The sequence below is a fragment of the Parambassis ranga genome, chromosome 24 (assembly GCF_900634625.1).
Source record: "Parambassis ranga chromosome 24, fParRan2.1, whole genome shotgun sequence".
Taxonomy (NCBI): domain Eukaryota; kingdom Metazoa; phylum Chordata; class Actinopteri; family Ambassidae; genus Parambassis; species Parambassis ranga.
The window spans coordinates 13,068,909-13,086,834 of record NC_041043.1 but is presented as its reverse complement, the minus strand read 5'-3'; the positions used below and the strand labels follow the sequence as shown (position 1 = coordinate 13,086,834).

Sequence of the window (17,926 nt, the reverse complement as noted above, 5' to 3'; positions counted from 1 at the left end):
TCAATACAGTTCATATGATTAATACAGAAATACAGAGACAAATCATAATACATACTGTACATATTATAACATATTATAGTACCTGTGATGAAGGTCCATGCATGTGCTGTCACATGTATCACTGCGCAGAATCTTAATACTTATCAGACTCCATCTAATTACCATATTGTTACACAACCAGAGACAGGAGACATCACAAACTGACCAATCGAACACCATGAGCCTGTGGTTTTAAAGCCCCCTTGATGTTTGTTTCCAACCTCCAGCTCTCTCGACGTATGTATGCAGTGTTGGGACGAAAACTTAGTGTTTAGTTACAGAATACAGACTACATGCCCTAAAACGTAATTTGTAATGTATTCCGTTACATTACTTAATCTGAGTAACATATTCTGAATACACTGTACCGGCATCGTGACTGAGGAGCAACATACTTGCTTTCAACCACAACTACATGCAATAGTGCACAAGTAAAACTATTATACACAGCCTGTGTTTATTTAGGTGATGGAAAATATTGTCATTTCAGTTTATTGTTTACATAATCGTTTCTGTTTCTGTTTTTTGACAAGGGTCATGCAAAACAGGGGGAACTCTTTACTGGTGTATGATCACCAAACCCTCCTAAATCTTCGACCGTCCTTAGAAAATTTAGGGGCAGTTTGAACAAGATGGATCGAAAACTTTGTGCCCCCAGGTTTTCTCTGCTATACCGGCTTACCTTCACAGTGTTCCGCCTCCACCTGCACGCAGAGGGCATAGACGCAGGGGAAAATGCAGTGAAGCTGAAAGCTTGCTTGGCGTGCTCTCCTGACATCTGTTTTGCAAGAATTTGGATCCGACTGTTGTTGTTTCGTCTTGCGGCGTTCCCTAGATCCGGATGGTCCTGGTGAATCCTAGATCACTCGCAAACAAAATGTTATCCTTAAGGATTTCATTACGTTGCGCCGGTTTGATTTTCTGTGCATAACAGAAACATGGATGACTACGAGGGAATCCAGCGCTCTTTGTGAACTTTTGCCACCTGACTGCACATACTTTAACTCTCCCAGGATGTTAGGTCGCGGAGGAGGCATAGTGATTTTAATTTTGTATAGCATGTGTCTGATCCTACACATGAACGGGGGCACACTGTTGATCTTGTTTTATCCCATGGTTTTACTGTTTCTAGTTTAGAGGTCTGTGCTGCTGTGTTCTCAGACCACATGCCTTTTGTGTTTGAGGTACCTCTGCCCTGTCACACGGTTAAACCTCGTGCTCCTGTGCACCGCAGTGGTGTTATTAACTCTTCCACTGCCGCTCAGTTCTCCACGGCTTTCAACTCAGTGTTATACACAACTGAAGCTCTGGACTCAAATTGCGATGTTGAGGCTCTCTCCTCTCACTTAAGGCTTGTGTGGAGTGCCTCAAGGCTCTATACTTGGCCCTCTTCTTTTCTCCCTACTTCCTCTTGGATCTATTCTCAGAAAGCATGTTGTCACATTCCACTGTTATGCTGATGACTGTCAAATGTATTTACTTAGTCAGAGATGTTGGCTGTTATTGTTTTATATTTTATTTTGCTTTTATTTGTTTATTTGTATGTGTCCTATATGTTTTATATGCTTTTACATTGGTGTACAGCACTTTGGCAAACAAGGTTGATTTTAAAGTGCTTAATAAATAAAGTTGAGTTGAGTTGAGAAAATATGCAGTCAGTAAACATAAGAAATGTGTACTTATGTACTTGAATGTAGCTCGTCCTTATGGAAGTAACTCCAGTGTCTCAGGCCCTTGGCGTAGGCAACATAGTCAGTCACGTTGGGCGCCTCCCACATGATGGGGAGTGGGTGGGTGGTCATGGAAAAAATTAGTGTCCCGTGATTAAGCTTGAGATGCCATATTCTCGCCTAGGTCACCACAATTACTATGACTGTTGGCTGGCTAAGGTTTAATGTCACTGATTGGTGACTGAAGACACCAAAACAGAAGTAAGTATTATCTGGACTGATTTGACTAACCCTGGATTTACACCACATGCAAAAGCGTAGCGTTTTACCGACGTAATACACACGGCTCTCACACAACATCAGTTTACACCAGAAGCATTTTAGAAGTGTAGCGTGTTCTACACTCTTGTGAGATTCACAAAGTCACACAGTAATCTGCCTTTTTACCTGATGGTTAATGTCCTCTCTACAAGTATGACACTGGGTTACAAAGCATGTATCAACACATGTTGTTTTCTTTGGCTTGTAACACTTAAAGGTAGGGTTGGAGATTTTGAAAACTCAGTGAGAGTCAGCCAGATTTTGAAAATAAACACACGCCCCTTTCTCTCGAGTTCACCCTGATGCCACGCCTCCCAACCAGTCGGTGACTTCGGCCATCATGCACCTACCTCTCTGGTGCGCGCAGAGCAGCAAGAATGTGACAACCAACCAATACTCCGCGCAGGTGCGCCTCGTTGGATTGGCTGATGTTTTTAGCATTTTATAGCTTCCACAGATGATTAATATTCTTCGTTTTAATGTGAAACTGTCGAACTAATTGGTTTCTATCGGATTGTAAAGAGAAGTTACACTAATTTAACAAAAAGTGCATCAGAATGAAATCTCCTACCCTACCTTTAATAGACAGCTCACCTTGGCTTTTATCTCTTATGTCTTTTATCTTGTCTACTGTAGTGTTATTATTTTACTTTGATTTTATTAATGTGTGATTGACTCTGGTTTACAGCACTTTGTCAATGAAAGTTGTTTTAAATGTGCTTTATAAATAAAATCGACTTGACTTGACATGTACTCTACCCTTCAAAGGTTTGGGGTCTCCAGGCCAGTTCTATAGCTTCTCTGATCAGCATAACAGTTTAGCTGTGCTAACATCATTTCACAGGAGTTTTCTAAACATCAGTTAACCTTTTTAACGCAATTAGCTAACACAATGTACCATTAGAACACAGGAGTGATGGTTGCTGGAAAAGGGCCTCTTTATACCTTTGTATATATTCCATTAAAAGTCAGCCTTTTTCTAACTAGAATAGTCATTTACCACACTAACAATGTCTGAACTGTGTCTGATTACTATAATCTTGTCTTCAAAAAAAAATAAAGACATTTCTATGTGACCCCAAACTTTTGAACGATAGTGTACACATGGGGCAGCTTTTAACCTTCCACTCTAAGAACAGTTGCTGCTTCTCTCCCTGCCTTTTACTTTATGATGTTGCTCTTATGAAAAGCATGTTATATCATATAAAATGTTGTTATTCTACTTTTGAGAAACTGAATCTCTCCTCGTACATGGCTGTGGCGTTTTGTCTGCCAGTAGCGATGTTAAATCCGCAATAATTCAGTCTCACAGCATTTTATTTTAAGAATCCACCGAAACCTCTGTTGTGGTGCGTCCTGTCTGCTCGATGTAGTTGGTGCATGTCAGCACTTCTTTCTACCTGTGCTGAATGAGAAAAGAGAAAAAGGAACAAAAACCAATGTTTTGAATTTGAAAAATAAATAAGCATTTAATTTTTTTCATTTTTACATTAAAAACCTACATAACCTACATGATTAAAACCAACTCCTAAAATGTGCTGCTTTTCTTTTTGTAAATATTATCCCATGAAAATAATCCACAGTTAAATCCAGCTTTTACATTCATGATTAAGCACATCATACATATAATTAACTTTAGCCAGGCACAAAAATCTAGACTATTTCCTCGATAACTTTTCAAACAGTAGTCAGTGAAGTTTACAGTTAGTAAAATCACCTTGAAATATTTTCCCACAAATGATCATTCTGAAAGCTGATCTGAACCAGCTGTAGAAGAAAGCATAAATAAATGGATTCAGCATTGAGTTTGATAATGCAAGCCAGCTGACAGCTTCAATCACAGGAATGGGAACTAAATCACCAGTAAGAGGCAGAAAAGGGAAATAAAGAAAGAAAGGAGACCAGCAGAAGAGAAACACTCCCAGAACTATAGCCAGTGTTTTGGTGGCCTTCCTCTCCATCTTACTGACAGCTGCTCCACACTTTGTTGTGTTGTGGATGCTGCGCACCTGCCTCTGTGCAACAAGGAAAATCTTTAAGTAGATACACAGCATTATGATCAATGGGAGGTAAAATGATATTATGGGTCCAACAGTGTTTGCCATGAGGACTTCTATTAAACATCTATTCCCACAGTTTTCACTGTTCAATCCAGCAATTACAATCACAATCCCAATCAGAGCAGAAACCCCCCAGCACATCAGTATCATGATCACAACAACACAGTGATTGATCTTAGCTCTGTATGTCAGAGGCTGACACACTGCATAGTATCTGTCAACAGAAATACAACACAGATTCAGAATAGAACACGTGCTCAAGGAAATATCCAAGCTCCCTCGTATTTTGCAGAATAAACCCTCAAAATACAGACAAGATTTGAGAGAGAATGCCATGCTGAGAGGAAAGACAATAATCCCAACCATCAGGTCAGCCACAGCCAGAGAGAGGATGAGAGAGTTAGTAGGAGTGTGCAGCTGTTTGAAGTAAATAATGGAGATTATAACAAGCAGGTTTCCACATGTGGTAATAACAGCTAATAAAGCAATGAAAACATATAATAATTCACATATAGTGGAATGGTTGTTTGCTAGTATGTTATTAAAGTTAACAATCTCAGAACATTCAGTCACTACATCAGTCCAGTTGATACTAACTTTTGTTTTCATGTCTTCAGTCACCTAGAATTCAATACAGTTCATATTATTATTAATACAGAAATACAGAGACAAATCATAATACATACTGTACATAGTTTACCAGTGTCAGTTATCATCCAGTACCTCTGTGTTAAAGGCTGTCTGCATGAATGCTGGCTGTCACATGTATCACTGTGCAGAACCTTGATACTATCAGACTCCATCTAATTACCATATTGTTACACAACCAGGGATTAAACTGACCAATCAAAACATGTATATGAGGAAAAAAAAATCTCTCCCAGGTCTGTTACCAAACGGCATCATAATATCATTTCTGCATTTGTTTTATGTGACTGAAAATACAAAAAAAAAGAATTGAAAAAGTTGAAAAAGTTCCAACAAATACAATTTAAATTATTTGAAGCATATGAAGAAGTAATAGCATGATGTTATACCCAAGATCCTAACTAACTAACTATGGATTTTACACTTGTGTAATATTAGTTCATAAATTTTCAGTGACAGTCTAACGTCTGTGTTTAAACAGAGCAGGATGTAGAATTAAGCCCTGTCCAGCCACAGATGAGAGCGGGCATATTCACAAAGTTTTGTATTGTATATGCAAGGAATTGTCCCAGACTTTGACAGGACCGGAAGTGGTAGTGTCTTCCGGTTCACATCGGGATTAGTTCCGGTTCCTCCATGGGGCCATTGGGCCATAGCTACGCCCAGTTTTCCAGTGATTCATGGGGAGCAGTTGCTATTTTATAACAACAAACTGCGGATCTTGTTTTTGCTTTTGCAGCAAAGGATTCAGCTCCTCTGCTGTAACAGCGAGCAGCAAGTGGACAATAATTAAGAAGATTTTAGATCGATTTTATTCTGTTTATATCACAGAAGTTTGTGTCCATGCCCCATGTCTTCTTTTCTTTTTTTGGCATGTGTTTGTGGTAGTGTTACAGCACCACTCACAGGCCTGGCATATGTGTGGACGCAGGCATTCAAACGCATTCAAAGAGTATATGTAATGATGCAGTACATGATGCAATGGGGAAGAGACAAGGAAGGTTCGGCAGATGTTACCGGTAATGCCATGCTCAACAACTGACTTTTGCCGCCTATGTAAATTTTTAGGCGCAGGGTCATTTGAGGCCTATACCAGTCGTAAGGGGACCAGGTCTTAACCAGATGATGATCCATCATCTTTAAAGTGTTTTTAGGTGGTGTATTGACAATTTTGTATTATTTTAGTCCACTTCTGTTCAAAAGAATCACCATAACAATACATATATTTATTACTTTAAGTACATGCTCCACATCACACTTACATACATATAGCCAGACACAAAGTCAGACTATTTCCTCCATCACTTTTCAAACAGTAATCAGTGAAGTTTACAGTTAGTAAAATCACCTTGAAATATTTTCCCTGTAATGATCATTCTGAAAGCTGATCTGAACCAGCTGTAGAAGAAAGCATAAATAAATGGATTAAGCATTGAATTTGATAATGAGAGCCGCCAGACTGTTTCAGTCACAGGAATGGGTACTGAGTCACCAGCAAGAGGCAGAAAGGTGATGAAAAAATAGAAAGGAGACCAGCAGAAAATAAAAACTCCCAGAACTATAGCCAGAGTTTTGGTGGCCTTCCTCTCCATCTTACTGACAGCTGCTCCATGCTTTGTTGTGTTGTGGATGCTGCGCGCCTGTCTCTGTGCAACAAGGAAAATCTTCAGGTAGATACACAACATTATGATCACTGGGAGGTAAAAGGATAATATAGCTCCAATAGTGTTTGCCATGAGGACTTCTATTAAACACCTGTCCTCACAGTTTTCATTGTTTGACCCAGCAATTACAATCACAATCCCAATCAGAGTAGAAACCCCCCAGCACATTAGGATCATGATCACAACAACACAGTGATTGATTTTAGCTCTGTATGTCAGAGGCTGACACACTGCAAAGTATCTGTCAACAGAAATACAAACTAGGTGTAAAATAGAGGATGTACTGAGACAAATATCAAAGCTGCCTCGTACTTTGCAAAATAAACCCTCAAAATACAGACAAGATTTGAGAGACAAAACCATGCTGAGAGGAAAGGCAATAATCCCAACCATCAGGTCAGCCACAGCCAGAGAGAGGATGAGAGAGTTAGTAGGAGTGTGCAGCTGTTTGAAGTAAATAATGGAGATTATAACAAGCAGGTTTCCACATATAGTGATGCCAGCTAATAAAGCAATAAAAACGTATAATAATCCACATATAGTGGAATGGCTGTTTGCCGGTATGTTAATAAACTTAACAAGCTCAGAACATTGATATGTGTCAGTCACTACATCAGTCCAGTTGATACTAACTTCTGTTTTCATGTCTCCAGTCACCTACAATTCAAAACAGTTCATATTATTATTAATACACAAATACAGAGACAAATCATAATACATACTGTGCATAGTTTACCAGTGTCAGTTATCATCCAGTACCTCTATGTTAAAGGCTGCATGAATGCTGGCTGTCACATGTATCACTGTGCAGAATCTTAATACTTATCAGACTCCATCTAATTACCATATTGTTGCACAACCAGGGACAGGAGACCATGACAATTAAACTGACCAATCAAACCATGCCTATTACCAAACAGCAACATCACAACTTGCGTAGTCTTTTTTTTTTGCTCTCCCTTTTGTTTACAGATTACAGTTACATACCTCATGTTTGAATCGAAAAATATTATAATTTTAATGTTTTTCCAATATATTTTTTACAATCAGAACCCCATGCAATAGTACAGAAATCACCTAACAAATGCCTTGAAATTATTTCAAATATGTGGAGAAATAATAGCATGATGTCATACTCAGATTTGAGTTTTTCCAGGTTGGATTTGCATTTTTTGGTGCAGGCCATGGTGTTAACTTACTGGTAATAATTGCTTTACAGGTGACAGGCTAGGTGAGTATTGCATACAGCTAAAATACATCATGTAGATCATTATCTATGCACTCGCAGGTCAAGCATACAGTGTGGGTCTAGGTCAAAATAAAGCAGAGCAGTGCACATTGTATTCATCTCTCACTTGAGTAACTGCCACCTTGTGTGGTGGGTGAGCCTAGTAGCTGCGGTGAATCTGAGAGCAACACCATCGGTAGCATAGCTACTGGTAGGGTCACCCATGGCGATATGGTCAAAGACGAGCGGCAAAGCCAAGAGCAGCTAAGAAGACCACAGCCAACGGCTTAGAAAGTGGAAGAGAGTGGGTAGCATCACCCCAACGGTGGAGAAGGCAGATGAGCTTGACTTTACATATCACTGTCTCGTGGTTAGTGCGGGAGCTCATGAGGCTAAGGGACCTACCCTAACAGAAAAGCCAGCAAGGCTGTAAGGAGCAACCTTCCAATGGTTGGGCGTAGGGTCAACCACCCGATCCTGTAAAAAGAGTGTGGTTACAAAAAGTCAATCAAATGTGAAAAACTGGACTGATCATTCGATGCTACCAACGCGAGGAAAAAGACACAATTTTTATTTTGGGACATGGAATGTTCTAAATGTGCACAGAGCAGGGGCTCTTGCAAATCTAGCTAAAGATCTCTACAAATATCAGATACGAATTGTGGCAATACAAGAAGTGCGATGGAAGGGAACGGGCACACGAGATTTACCATCCTCTACAGTGAAAATAATACACACACATTTGGAACTGGTTTTAGGGTGGATAGGAGAGGAGTGTGCAGCTGTTTGAAGTAAATAATGGAGATTATTACAAGTAGGTTTCCACATATAGTGATAACAGCTAATAAAGCAATAAAAACATAAAATAATTGACATAAAGTGGAATGGCTGTTTGCCAGTATGTTATTAAAGTTAACAATCTCAGAGCATTGATATGTGTTAGTCAATACATTGGTCCAGTTGATACTAACTTCTGTTTTCATGTCTTCAGTCACCTACAATTCAATACAGTTCATATTATTATTAATACAGAACCTGCTGGCTGTCACATGTATCAATGTGCAGAACCTTACTACTATCAGACTCCATCAAATTGTCTTTGTTGTTTTGGATTGTGGGTACCTCCTTTGCCCCTTTTACTGGCTTTTTTGCCTCGCGGACTGATTCACGGACACACATTGGGTTTTGGACTGGATTGTGCTTATGCCTTGCCCACACCTGTACCTTTGCCTTGCGGACACACTCTCTGGTTATTGGACTACTGTTCTGGACTACGTCACTGCCCTGGTCACGCTTTTTGTACTGTTGCCTTCCTGTGTTGCTGTGTATGGACATTAGCTATTACTACTATTCTTCTGCCTCCATTTTGGGTTCCTCCTGTGTGCTGCACTCGGGGTTCACCAGTCGGACCATCCTAATAATACAGGCGTTTCATCCACATGGATCCGGCCTTTGAGGAGCTTAAGAAAAATAACTTCTAAAACCGGCTCCTACAGTGGATATGTTTTTATGTAAACTCTCAGTACGAAACTTTTTTTTAACAATGATGTCACAGTTCCACCTTTTCCTTGACCCGCATGAGCTCCCTCTGACAAGAACAAACTGCTAAACTTGTTTTTGCTTTTACAGAAAAATCTACAGCTCCTCTACTAAAACAGCAAGCAGTAAGTAGACAATAACTAAGACGTTTTTAGATCCATTTTATTCTGTTTATATCACACAAGCTTGTGTGCATGCCCCATGTCTTCTTTTTTTTGTTTTTGGCATGGGTCTGTGGTAGTGTTACAGCACCACTCACAGGCCTGGCATATGTAATATACATTTTTCAGTGGTTTTGTGAGGATATGTGTGGACGCACGCATTCATTGAAGCAATGCTGTCTTTATGGAAAATGTTTTGAAATTTAACTGGCTTTGTCTCCGTGTGGCCTCAGATCAGGGGTGGGCAATTATTTTTTGTGAGTGCCATGCAGACTTCCATAAGAAAGGCAAAGGGCATCATGTTTTTCATAAACAATAGTAATAAATTGAAGACCTCTACCACAGTATATACCTTTATAAATGTAGTCTCGTTACATTTTTATCATTTTAAGAGTCATTTGGTGTCTCCTCTCCCTACCCTGTGTGTTCATGTCTACTTTGAGTGTGCGTTGGTTGTATGTTGAAACGTACTCCCGCACACACAGTACAGAACAGCACAGATCTTGTGATCCTTTTACTGAAGAAAACTGTCAGTGCTCAAACTACTTTTAAAAAGTATGAAATCACAAAGTTCTGAAAGTTGGGCAAGAACTGCTTTTTAAGAGCAGTTTAGCACGCTTTACTGTAAATTTCAACATGGTCGCACAACAGTGTTTCTCTAAAGAGTTGATGGGATGATGCAGTAATACAGTGGGGAGGAGACAAGGAAGGTTGGGAAGATGTTACTGGTAATGCCATGGTCAACAGCTGATTTTTGGCGCACGCTCATTTGATGTTTTATGATGGGTAAATATGGCATTAGCACTTTGGAATCATTGTTTTCATTTTGTAAATTATTTTACACACCATTACTTAGAAATAATTAACAGTAAAACATAGTTTTTACATTCATTCATGAGCTATAAAAAATAATATCCACAGAAAACCTCTTTCTCTGTGGCATATATTTATTACTTTAAGTACATGCTCCACATTACACTTACATACATATAGCCAGGCACAAAAATCAGACTATTTCCTGTCAGTGAAGTTTACAGTTAGTAAAATCACCTTGAAATATTTTCCCAGAAATTATCATTCTGAAAGCTGATCTGAACCAGCTGTAGAAGAAAGCATAAATAAATGGATTCAGCATTGAATTTGATAATGAGAGCCGCCAGACTGTTTCAGTCACAGGAATAGGTACTGAGTCACTAGCAAGAGGCAGAAAGGTGATGAAAAAATAGAAAGGAGACCAGCAGAAAAGAAACACTCCCAGAACTATAGCCAGAGTTTTGGTGGCCTTCCTCTCCATCTTACTGACAGCTGCTCCACACTTTGTTGTGTTGTGGATGCTGCGCGCCTGTCTCTGTGCAACAAGGAAAATCTTCAGGTAGATACACAGCATTATGATCACTGGGAGGTAAAAGGCTAACGTTGGTCCAATAGTGTTTGCCATGAGGACTTCTATTAAACACCTATCCCCACAATTTTCATTGCTTGATCCAGCAATTACAATCCCAATCCCAATCAGACCAGAAACCCCCCAGCACATCAGTATCATGATCACAACAACACAGTGATTGATCTTAGCTCTGTATGTCAGAGGCTGACACACTGCATAGTATCTGTCAACAGAAATACAAACTAGGTGTAAAATAGAGGATGTGCTGAGACAAATATCAAAGCTGCCTCGTACTTTGCAGAATAAATTCTCAAAATCCAGACAAGAGTTGAGAGAGAACACCATGCTGAGAGGGAAGGCAATAATCCCAACCATCAGGTCAGCCACAGCCAGAGAGAGGATGAGAAAGTTAGTAGGAGTGTGCAGCTGTTTGAAGTAAATAATGGAGATTATAACAAGCAGGTTTCCACATATAGTGATGCCAGCTAATAAAGCAATAAAAATGTATAATAATCCACATATAGTGGAATGGCTGTTTGCCGGTATGTTATTAAAGTCAACAATCTCAGAGCAGTGATATGTGTCAGTTACTACATCAGTCCTGTTGATACTAACTTCTGTTTTCATGTCTCCAGTCACCTACAATTCAATACAGTTCATATTATTATTAATACAGAAATACAGAGACAAATCATAATACATACTGTGCATAGTTTACCAGTGTCAGTTATCATCCAGTACCTCTATGTTAAAGGCTGCATGAATGCTGGCTGTCACATGTATCACTGTGCAGAATCTTAATACTTATCAGACTCCATCTAATTACCATATTGTTGCACAACCAGGGACAGGAGACCATGACAATTAAACTGACCAATCAAACCATGCCTATTACCAAACAGCATCATCACAACTTGCGTAGTCTTTTTTTCAGATTACAGTTACATACCTCATGTTTAAATCGAAAAATATTATAATTGTTGTTTTTCAATATATGTTTTACAATCAGAACCCCATGCAATAGTACAGAAATCACCTAACAAATGCCTTGAAATTATTTCAAATATGTGAAGAAATAATAGCATGATGTCATACCCAAGATTAATGTGTTGTGATATGCTAACCATCTAGCCATCGCTTGTATCCTCACATAATACCACTAGATTTCCAACACCTGTCTCTTTAGCTTTAGCAAGCTTTCATGAACCATGCAGCTGTTGCTTACTCCCATACCAATGTTGATTTACAGATAGTAGAAACAGAATGTTTGTCTGATGCTGTAATGTTTGTTATTTTTTGTTTGTGGTGATCTGATTTTGCAGCATGGTTGGCATTAAAACTGGTAACAGTCATTGTGTTGAATTGCTGCTTTAGATTATCTGCTTTGCAGACTGCTGCATTCATTCATTCATCAAATTTAAAATGATGACGTTGCTTGGATGATTTTGATAATTAGTTTCATAAAAACAAAACAAAATCTGCTGCTTCTCTTTTGAATTAAATAGATCTGAAATTTTTAATTTGTTCTGTATATATATATGTACATATATATGTATGTATACATATATGTATACATATATATATATATATATATATATATATATATATATATATATATATATATATATATATATATATGTATGTATACATATATGTATACATATATATATATATATATATATATACTATATATATATATATATATATATATATATATATATATATATATATATGTGTGTGTGTGTGTACATATATATTTTTGAATATGCAATCTGGGTGTGAGTTCTTTTTCTTACAAAAAACAGAGTTTTTTCTCTTGAGTATATTTAATATTTATGTATATGTTACACAACATAATTACTTTTACTAAAAGAACAGAAATTATATATATTATATATATGTATATATATATATATATATATATATATATATATATATATATATATATATATATATACATATATATATATATACATGTATATATGTATATGTATATATGTATGTATATATGTATATATATATATTTTGTTTTTCAGCTCTTGTCCCGTCCCCTAATTTTGTTGTCTATTTTAAGCCAAGATTTGCCTTCTCCATAAAGGTGTGGGACTGTATTGCAGTGATGAAACAAGGGGCTCAGCTAGAGTTTGTTGTCCCAGTTGTCTATAGTACAGACTTTGCATGAGGTCCTAATGTGCGCATATGTGGCTTACTATAACACTGTTTATATTCTTAGTTGTTATACTTTTAATAAATAATTTAACATTGCTTATTATTATTGTATTGTATTTTCACTTTTTAATATTTCTAGTTTATTTATAATGCTTTAAAGACAGGAATTGTAGAGGCATCATCATTATTTTTATTTTGTATATACATTACACACCAATAACTGACCCTTAAAGAATCTGCAGTAAAATCCAGCTTTTATATTGATGAATAAATGATAAAAAGAAACAGCCACAGAAGTGCATGCTCCACATCACACTTACATATGTGTAATAATTTTTACTTAAGAAAAAAATCTGATTATTTCCTCCATCACTTTTCAAACAGTAGTCAGTGCAGTTTACAGTTAGTAAAATCACCTTGAAATATTTTCCCAGTAATGATCATTCTGAAAGCTGATCTGAACCAGCTGTAGAAGAAAGCATAAATAAATGGATTGAACATTGAGTTTGATAATAAGAGCCACCTGAGTGATTCAATCACAGCAATGGGTGGTGAACTTTTGGTCAGAGGCAGAAAGGTGATGCAAAAAAATAAAGGACACAAACATAAAAGAAACACTCCTATCACTATAGCCAGAGTTTTGGTGGCCTTCCTCTCCATCTTACTGACAGCTGCTCCACACTTTGTTGTGTTGTGGATGCTGCGTGCCTGTCTCTGTGCAACAAGGAAAATCTTTAGGTAGATACATAAAATTATGATAGCTGGGAGGTAAAAGGATAATATAGATCCAACAGTGTTTGTCATGAGGACTTGTAATAAACACCTGTTCCCACAGTTTTCATTGTCTAATCCAGCAAGTATAACCCCAATCCCAGTCAGAACAGAAACCCCCCAGCACACCAGGATCATGATCACGAGAACACGATGATTGATCTTAGCTCTGTATGTCAGAGGCTGACACACTGCATAGTATCTGTCAACAGAAATACAAACCAGGTTCAGAATAGAACATGTGTTCAGTGAAACATCAAAGCTGCCTCGTACTTTGCAGAACAAATTCTCAAAATACAGACAAGATTTGACAGAGAACGCCATGCTGAGAGGAAAGACAATAATCCCAACCATCAGGTCAGCCACAGCCAGAGAGAGGATGAGAGAGTTAGTAGGAGTATGCAGCTGTTTGAAATAAATAATGGAGATTATTACAAGCAGGTTTCCAGACACTGTGATAAAAGCTAATAAAGCAATAAACACATATAATAATCCACATGAAGGGCTGTTATCCAGAATGATACTGAAGTTAACAACCTCAGAGCACTGATGTATGTCAGTCCCTACATCAGTCCAATTCATAGTAACTTCTGTTTTCATGTCTTCAGTTACCTAGATAAAATAAGATAAAACTGTATTAATTGTGGAGGAAATTCTTTTGCCAGAAAAAATTTAAGAGCAGCTTATAAATTGGAAATTAAACAAGAAAACTAGCAACATGAACATCTATAGGCATTGTATATTGTACAACAGTGATATAAGGTAATGACAGTTCAATACAGTTTATATCATTATTAATACAGAAATACAGAGACAACTCATACATACTGTACATAGTTTACCAGTGTCAGTTATCATCCAGTCTCTGTATGAATGCTGGCTGTCGCATGTATCGCTGTGCAGAACCTTAATACTTCTATCTCATTACCATATTGTTACACAACCAGGAACAGGAGACCATGACAATTAAACGGACCAATCAATTTGTGTGTGTGTTTTGTATCCCTCCATTATGTTTACCAAACTTAATAAAACAATAACTCAGACACTGAAAGACATTTTGAAATTTTAATAAATATATTTACAAATATAAATATAGCACGAACATTTCTGCCTGCGTTTCGTTATATGACTAATAATGTTGTTAAGGGTTAAGACATAGTGTCATGGTTTTTTATTTAAAAATGAAGTGGATAAAACTTTCTGGGTCTGCGTATCGGCACATAGTGTGTTTGTTGTGTAAATGCAGAAGCATGGTCGGTTATACTACCTAACCTCACACGGCATCACGCTGTCAGTCTTGAGGTGAGGGCCGCTGACATACAGAGTGGATGAGTCTAAAAACTACCAGAGGATTTCTCGTTAAGTGGTGAATTCAAAGTTTGATGCTTTATAACATGAGGTTTCTGAAGGTAAATGCTTTGTATGGAAATGTTTACGTGTCTCTTAATGTTAGTGTAGGAAGTGTAGAATATCGCTATTAGCACGTTAGCATTCGCTGTATGCTACTGTAACTAACTACTCTAGTTTTAGTGTATGCTGTTATTGTGCACTAAGTTTAAAGCTGGACCTAGCTTATCATGAGTTTATTGAAGTGACTTTTGGTTTAGATACTTACTAAGAGATGTTATGTGTGTTTGCTGTAGGACTCTGACCATGAGACGTTCCTCAGGTTTTTCTCAGTCCTTCTGGGAACGTAACCAGGAGTTCAGCTATGATACCTCGTTGCCGTGCCTGGGTGTTGATGCTGCCTGCCTGTGCCTTCCCCCCTCATCTCGTCATCCTCATCTCTGCCCAGTAACTACTGCCAAAGCTGCCAAATGAATGTTGTGAGGCCGTGAGTAAACTGCTCACTTCATTTATTTTTTGGTTCGCTTTGCAAGTAACGGGGTCACTCAGGTTTAGACCTCAAAACAAACAAGCATCGTCTCAGGCCTGCAACATTTTTTCTTAATTTAGAAGGGTGTGTGTGAATGTGTGTGTGGGGCAAAATAAAAAGAGTGAGCTGATTTTCCTAATAATTGGTCAAATATATTCTTAGAAAATTTGTAATTCATAGCTTCCTGCTAAGTGAAGGCACTAAGTTTTAATACAAAAGAGAGACCTCGGTTACAGGTGATACAGTCAGCCATTTTTGAATTTAACCCAGGGCTCTGCCCAGAGTGCTTCAACACCTTTTATCAGTAAATTTTCTTGTGCAAAAGATAAGTACATCACTTTATTCTTACTTTTGCTGAGGTAGACAGCAAAAGAAGCTTCCACACATCCCTCCTGTCTCCCTCAGCATTATATTGTAGTAAACACAGCACTATCAGGCACAGCCTCTTTCTTCAGTGTTGGAATTTATCACTTAAGAGATTAAATGTAGCACTGTTTTTGTCTGCTGAATTTACTTAGCCTTCTAATTAAACTATTAAAGGAAGTTAAACAGCATGTTCCTTGTTATCACACATGCAGCATTGGATTATGCGTCCGAATATTGTTAATGCCCCTATCTTCTATGAACCTAACACATAATGAACATCCTTACGGGTTATATAGTAATGAGACTGTTATATATGTATTTTTAACACACAGTTATTTAACCATGAAAGTACTCATATAATAACTAATGAGTTGGATGAGTGAATCAAATAATAAGAAATAATAACCACATAGAACATTTTTCTCAGTTGTATATATTTGATGCTTTAAATACTTTTTTAAATACTTTTCAAACAGTATTTAGAGCTTACAGTTAGTAAAATCACCTTGAAATATTTTCCCAGTAATGATCATTCTGAAAGCTGATCTGAACCAGCTGTAGAAGAAAGCATAAATAAATGGATTCAGCATTGAATTTGATAATGCAAGCCACCTAAGTGACTCAATCACAGAAGTAGGTGCTAAACCATTCGTAAAAGGCAGAAAGGTGATGCAAAGACAGAAAGGAGTCCAGCAGAAAAGAAACACTCCCATCACTATAGCCAGAGTTTTGGTGGCCTTCCTCTCCATCTTACTGACAGCTGCTCCACACTTTGTTGTGTTGTGGATGCTGCGCGCCTGTCTCTGTGCAACAAGGAAAATCTTCAGGTACGTGCAGAGCATTATGATCATTGGGAGGTAAAAGGATAATATGGGTCCAATAGTGTTTTTCATGAGGACTTCTATTAGACACCTGTTCCCACAGTTTTCACTGTTTAATCCAGCAATTATAATCCCAATCCCAATCAGAGCAGAAACCCCCCAGCACATCAGGACCATGATCACAACAACACGGTGATTGATCTTAGCTCTGTATGTCAGAGGCTGACACACTGCATAGTATCTGTCAACAGAAATACATCCCAGGTTCAGAATAGAACACGAGCTGAGACAAATATCAAAGCTGCCTCGTATTTTGCAGAATAATCCATGAAAATACAGACAAGATTTGAAAGAGAACGCCATGCTGAAAGGAAAGAGAATAATCCCAACCATCAGGTCAGCCACAGCCAGAGAGAGGATGAGAGAGTTAGTAGGAGTGTGCAGCTGTTTGAAGTAAATAATGGAGATTATTACAAGCAGGTTTCCACATGTGGTGATAACAGCTAATAAACCAATAAAAACATATAATAATCCACATATAGTGGAATGGCTGTTTGCTAGTATGTTATTAAAGTTAACAGTCTTAGAACATTGATATGTGTCAGTCACATCAGTCCAGTTGATACTAACTTCTGTTTTCATGTCTTCAGTCACCTACAATTCAATACAGTTCATATTATTATTAATACAGAAATACAGAGACAAATCATAATACATACTGTACATAGTATACCAGTGTCCGTTATCATCCAGTGCCTCTGTGTTAAAGGCTGTCTGCATGAATGCTGGCTGTCCCGTGTATCACTGTGCAGAACCTTAATACTATCAGACTCTATCTAATTACCATATTGTTACACAATCAGGGATTAAACTGACCAATCAAACACAGCATATCGCTACATTATGTTTGTTACCAAACTCCAGCCCAATAACTTGTGTATGTTGAAAGCCATTTGTAATAAACATCTTTACAAATAGACATTTCTGCCTATATTTAGTTAGATGATATAATATAATTAATTGAGACAGTTTAGTGAGAAAGTCTAAATCACCCATAAAATTATGTAAAAAATGGGTAACACTTTATTTGAATGGTTGTGCATAAGGCTGACATGACGCTGTCATAATCCTGACATGACACCTGTCATGAACATCAATGAATTCTTATGACAGTTGTCATAAGGTTTCAATCGGTAAATCGGTAAA

General features: G+C 37.7%; 5 protein-coding genes across 5 annotated transcripts; all 5 read right to left on the bottom strand.

The window, feature by feature from the left end:
* Positions 1–3,718: 3,718 nt before the first annotated feature.
* LOC114428377 (trace amine-associated receptor 1-like) lies at positions 3,719–4,699 on the bottom strand. The gene has a single exon (XM_028396730.1). The coding sequence runs from the start codon at positions 4,697–4,699 to the stop codon at positions 3,719–3,721; it is 981 nt and encodes a 326-aa protein (XP_028252531.1).
* Positions 4,700–6,057: 1,358 nt separating this feature from the next.
* LOC114429084 (trace amine-associated receptor 1-like) lies at positions 6,058–7,047 on the bottom strand. Its single transcript, XM_028397933.1, has one exon. It carries the CDS (start codon positions 7,045–7,047, stop codon positions 6,058–6,060), a length of 990 nt encoding a protein of 329 aa, XP_028253734.1.
* Positions 7,048–10,351: 3,304 nt separating this feature from the next.
* Positions 10,352–11,341, bottom strand: LOC114428375 (trace amine-associated receptor 1-like). Its single transcript, XM_028396727.1, has one exon. The coding sequence runs from the start codon at positions 11,339–11,341 to the stop codon at positions 10,352–10,354; it is 990 nt and encodes a 329-aa protein (XP_028252528.1).
* A 1,929-nt stretch (positions 11,342–13,270) lies between these two features.
* Positions 13,271–14,254, bottom strand: LOC114428376 (trace amine-associated receptor 1-like). The gene has a single exon (XM_028396728.1). The coding sequence runs from the start codon at positions 14,252–14,254 to the stop codon at positions 13,271–13,273; it is 984 nt and encodes a 327-aa protein (XP_028252529.1).
* Positions 14,255–16,378: 2,124 nt separating this feature from the next.
* On the bottom strand, positions 16,379–17,362 carry LOC114428978 (trace amine-associated receptor 1-like). Its single transcript, XM_028397793.1, has one exon. The coding sequence runs from the start codon at positions 17,360–17,362 to the stop codon at positions 16,379–16,381; it is 984 nt and encodes a 327-aa protein (XP_028253594.1).
* Positions 17,363–17,926: the final 564 nt, after the last annotated feature.

Excerpts from the sequence above, each read along its gene's own strand:
- LOC114428377 (XM_028396730.1), bottom strand. The coding sequence starts at position 4,699 with ATGAAAACAAAAGTTAGTATCAACTGGACTGATGTAGTGACTGAATGT.
- LOC114429084 (XM_028397933.1), bottom strand. The coding sequence starts at position 7,047 with ATGAAAACAGAAGTTAGTATCAACTGGACTGATGTAGTGACTGACACA.
- LOC114428375 (XM_028396727.1), bottom strand. The coding sequence starts at position 11,341 with ATGAAAACAGAAGTTAGTATCAACAGGACTGATGTAGTAACTGACACA.
- LOC114428376 (XM_028396728.1), bottom strand. The coding sequence starts at position 14,254 with ATGAAAACAGAAGTTACTATGAATTGGACTGATGTAGGGACTGACATA.
- LOC114428978 (XM_028397793.1), bottom strand. The coding sequence starts at position 17,362 with ATGAAAACAGAAGTTAGTATCAACTGGACTGATGTGACTGACACATAT.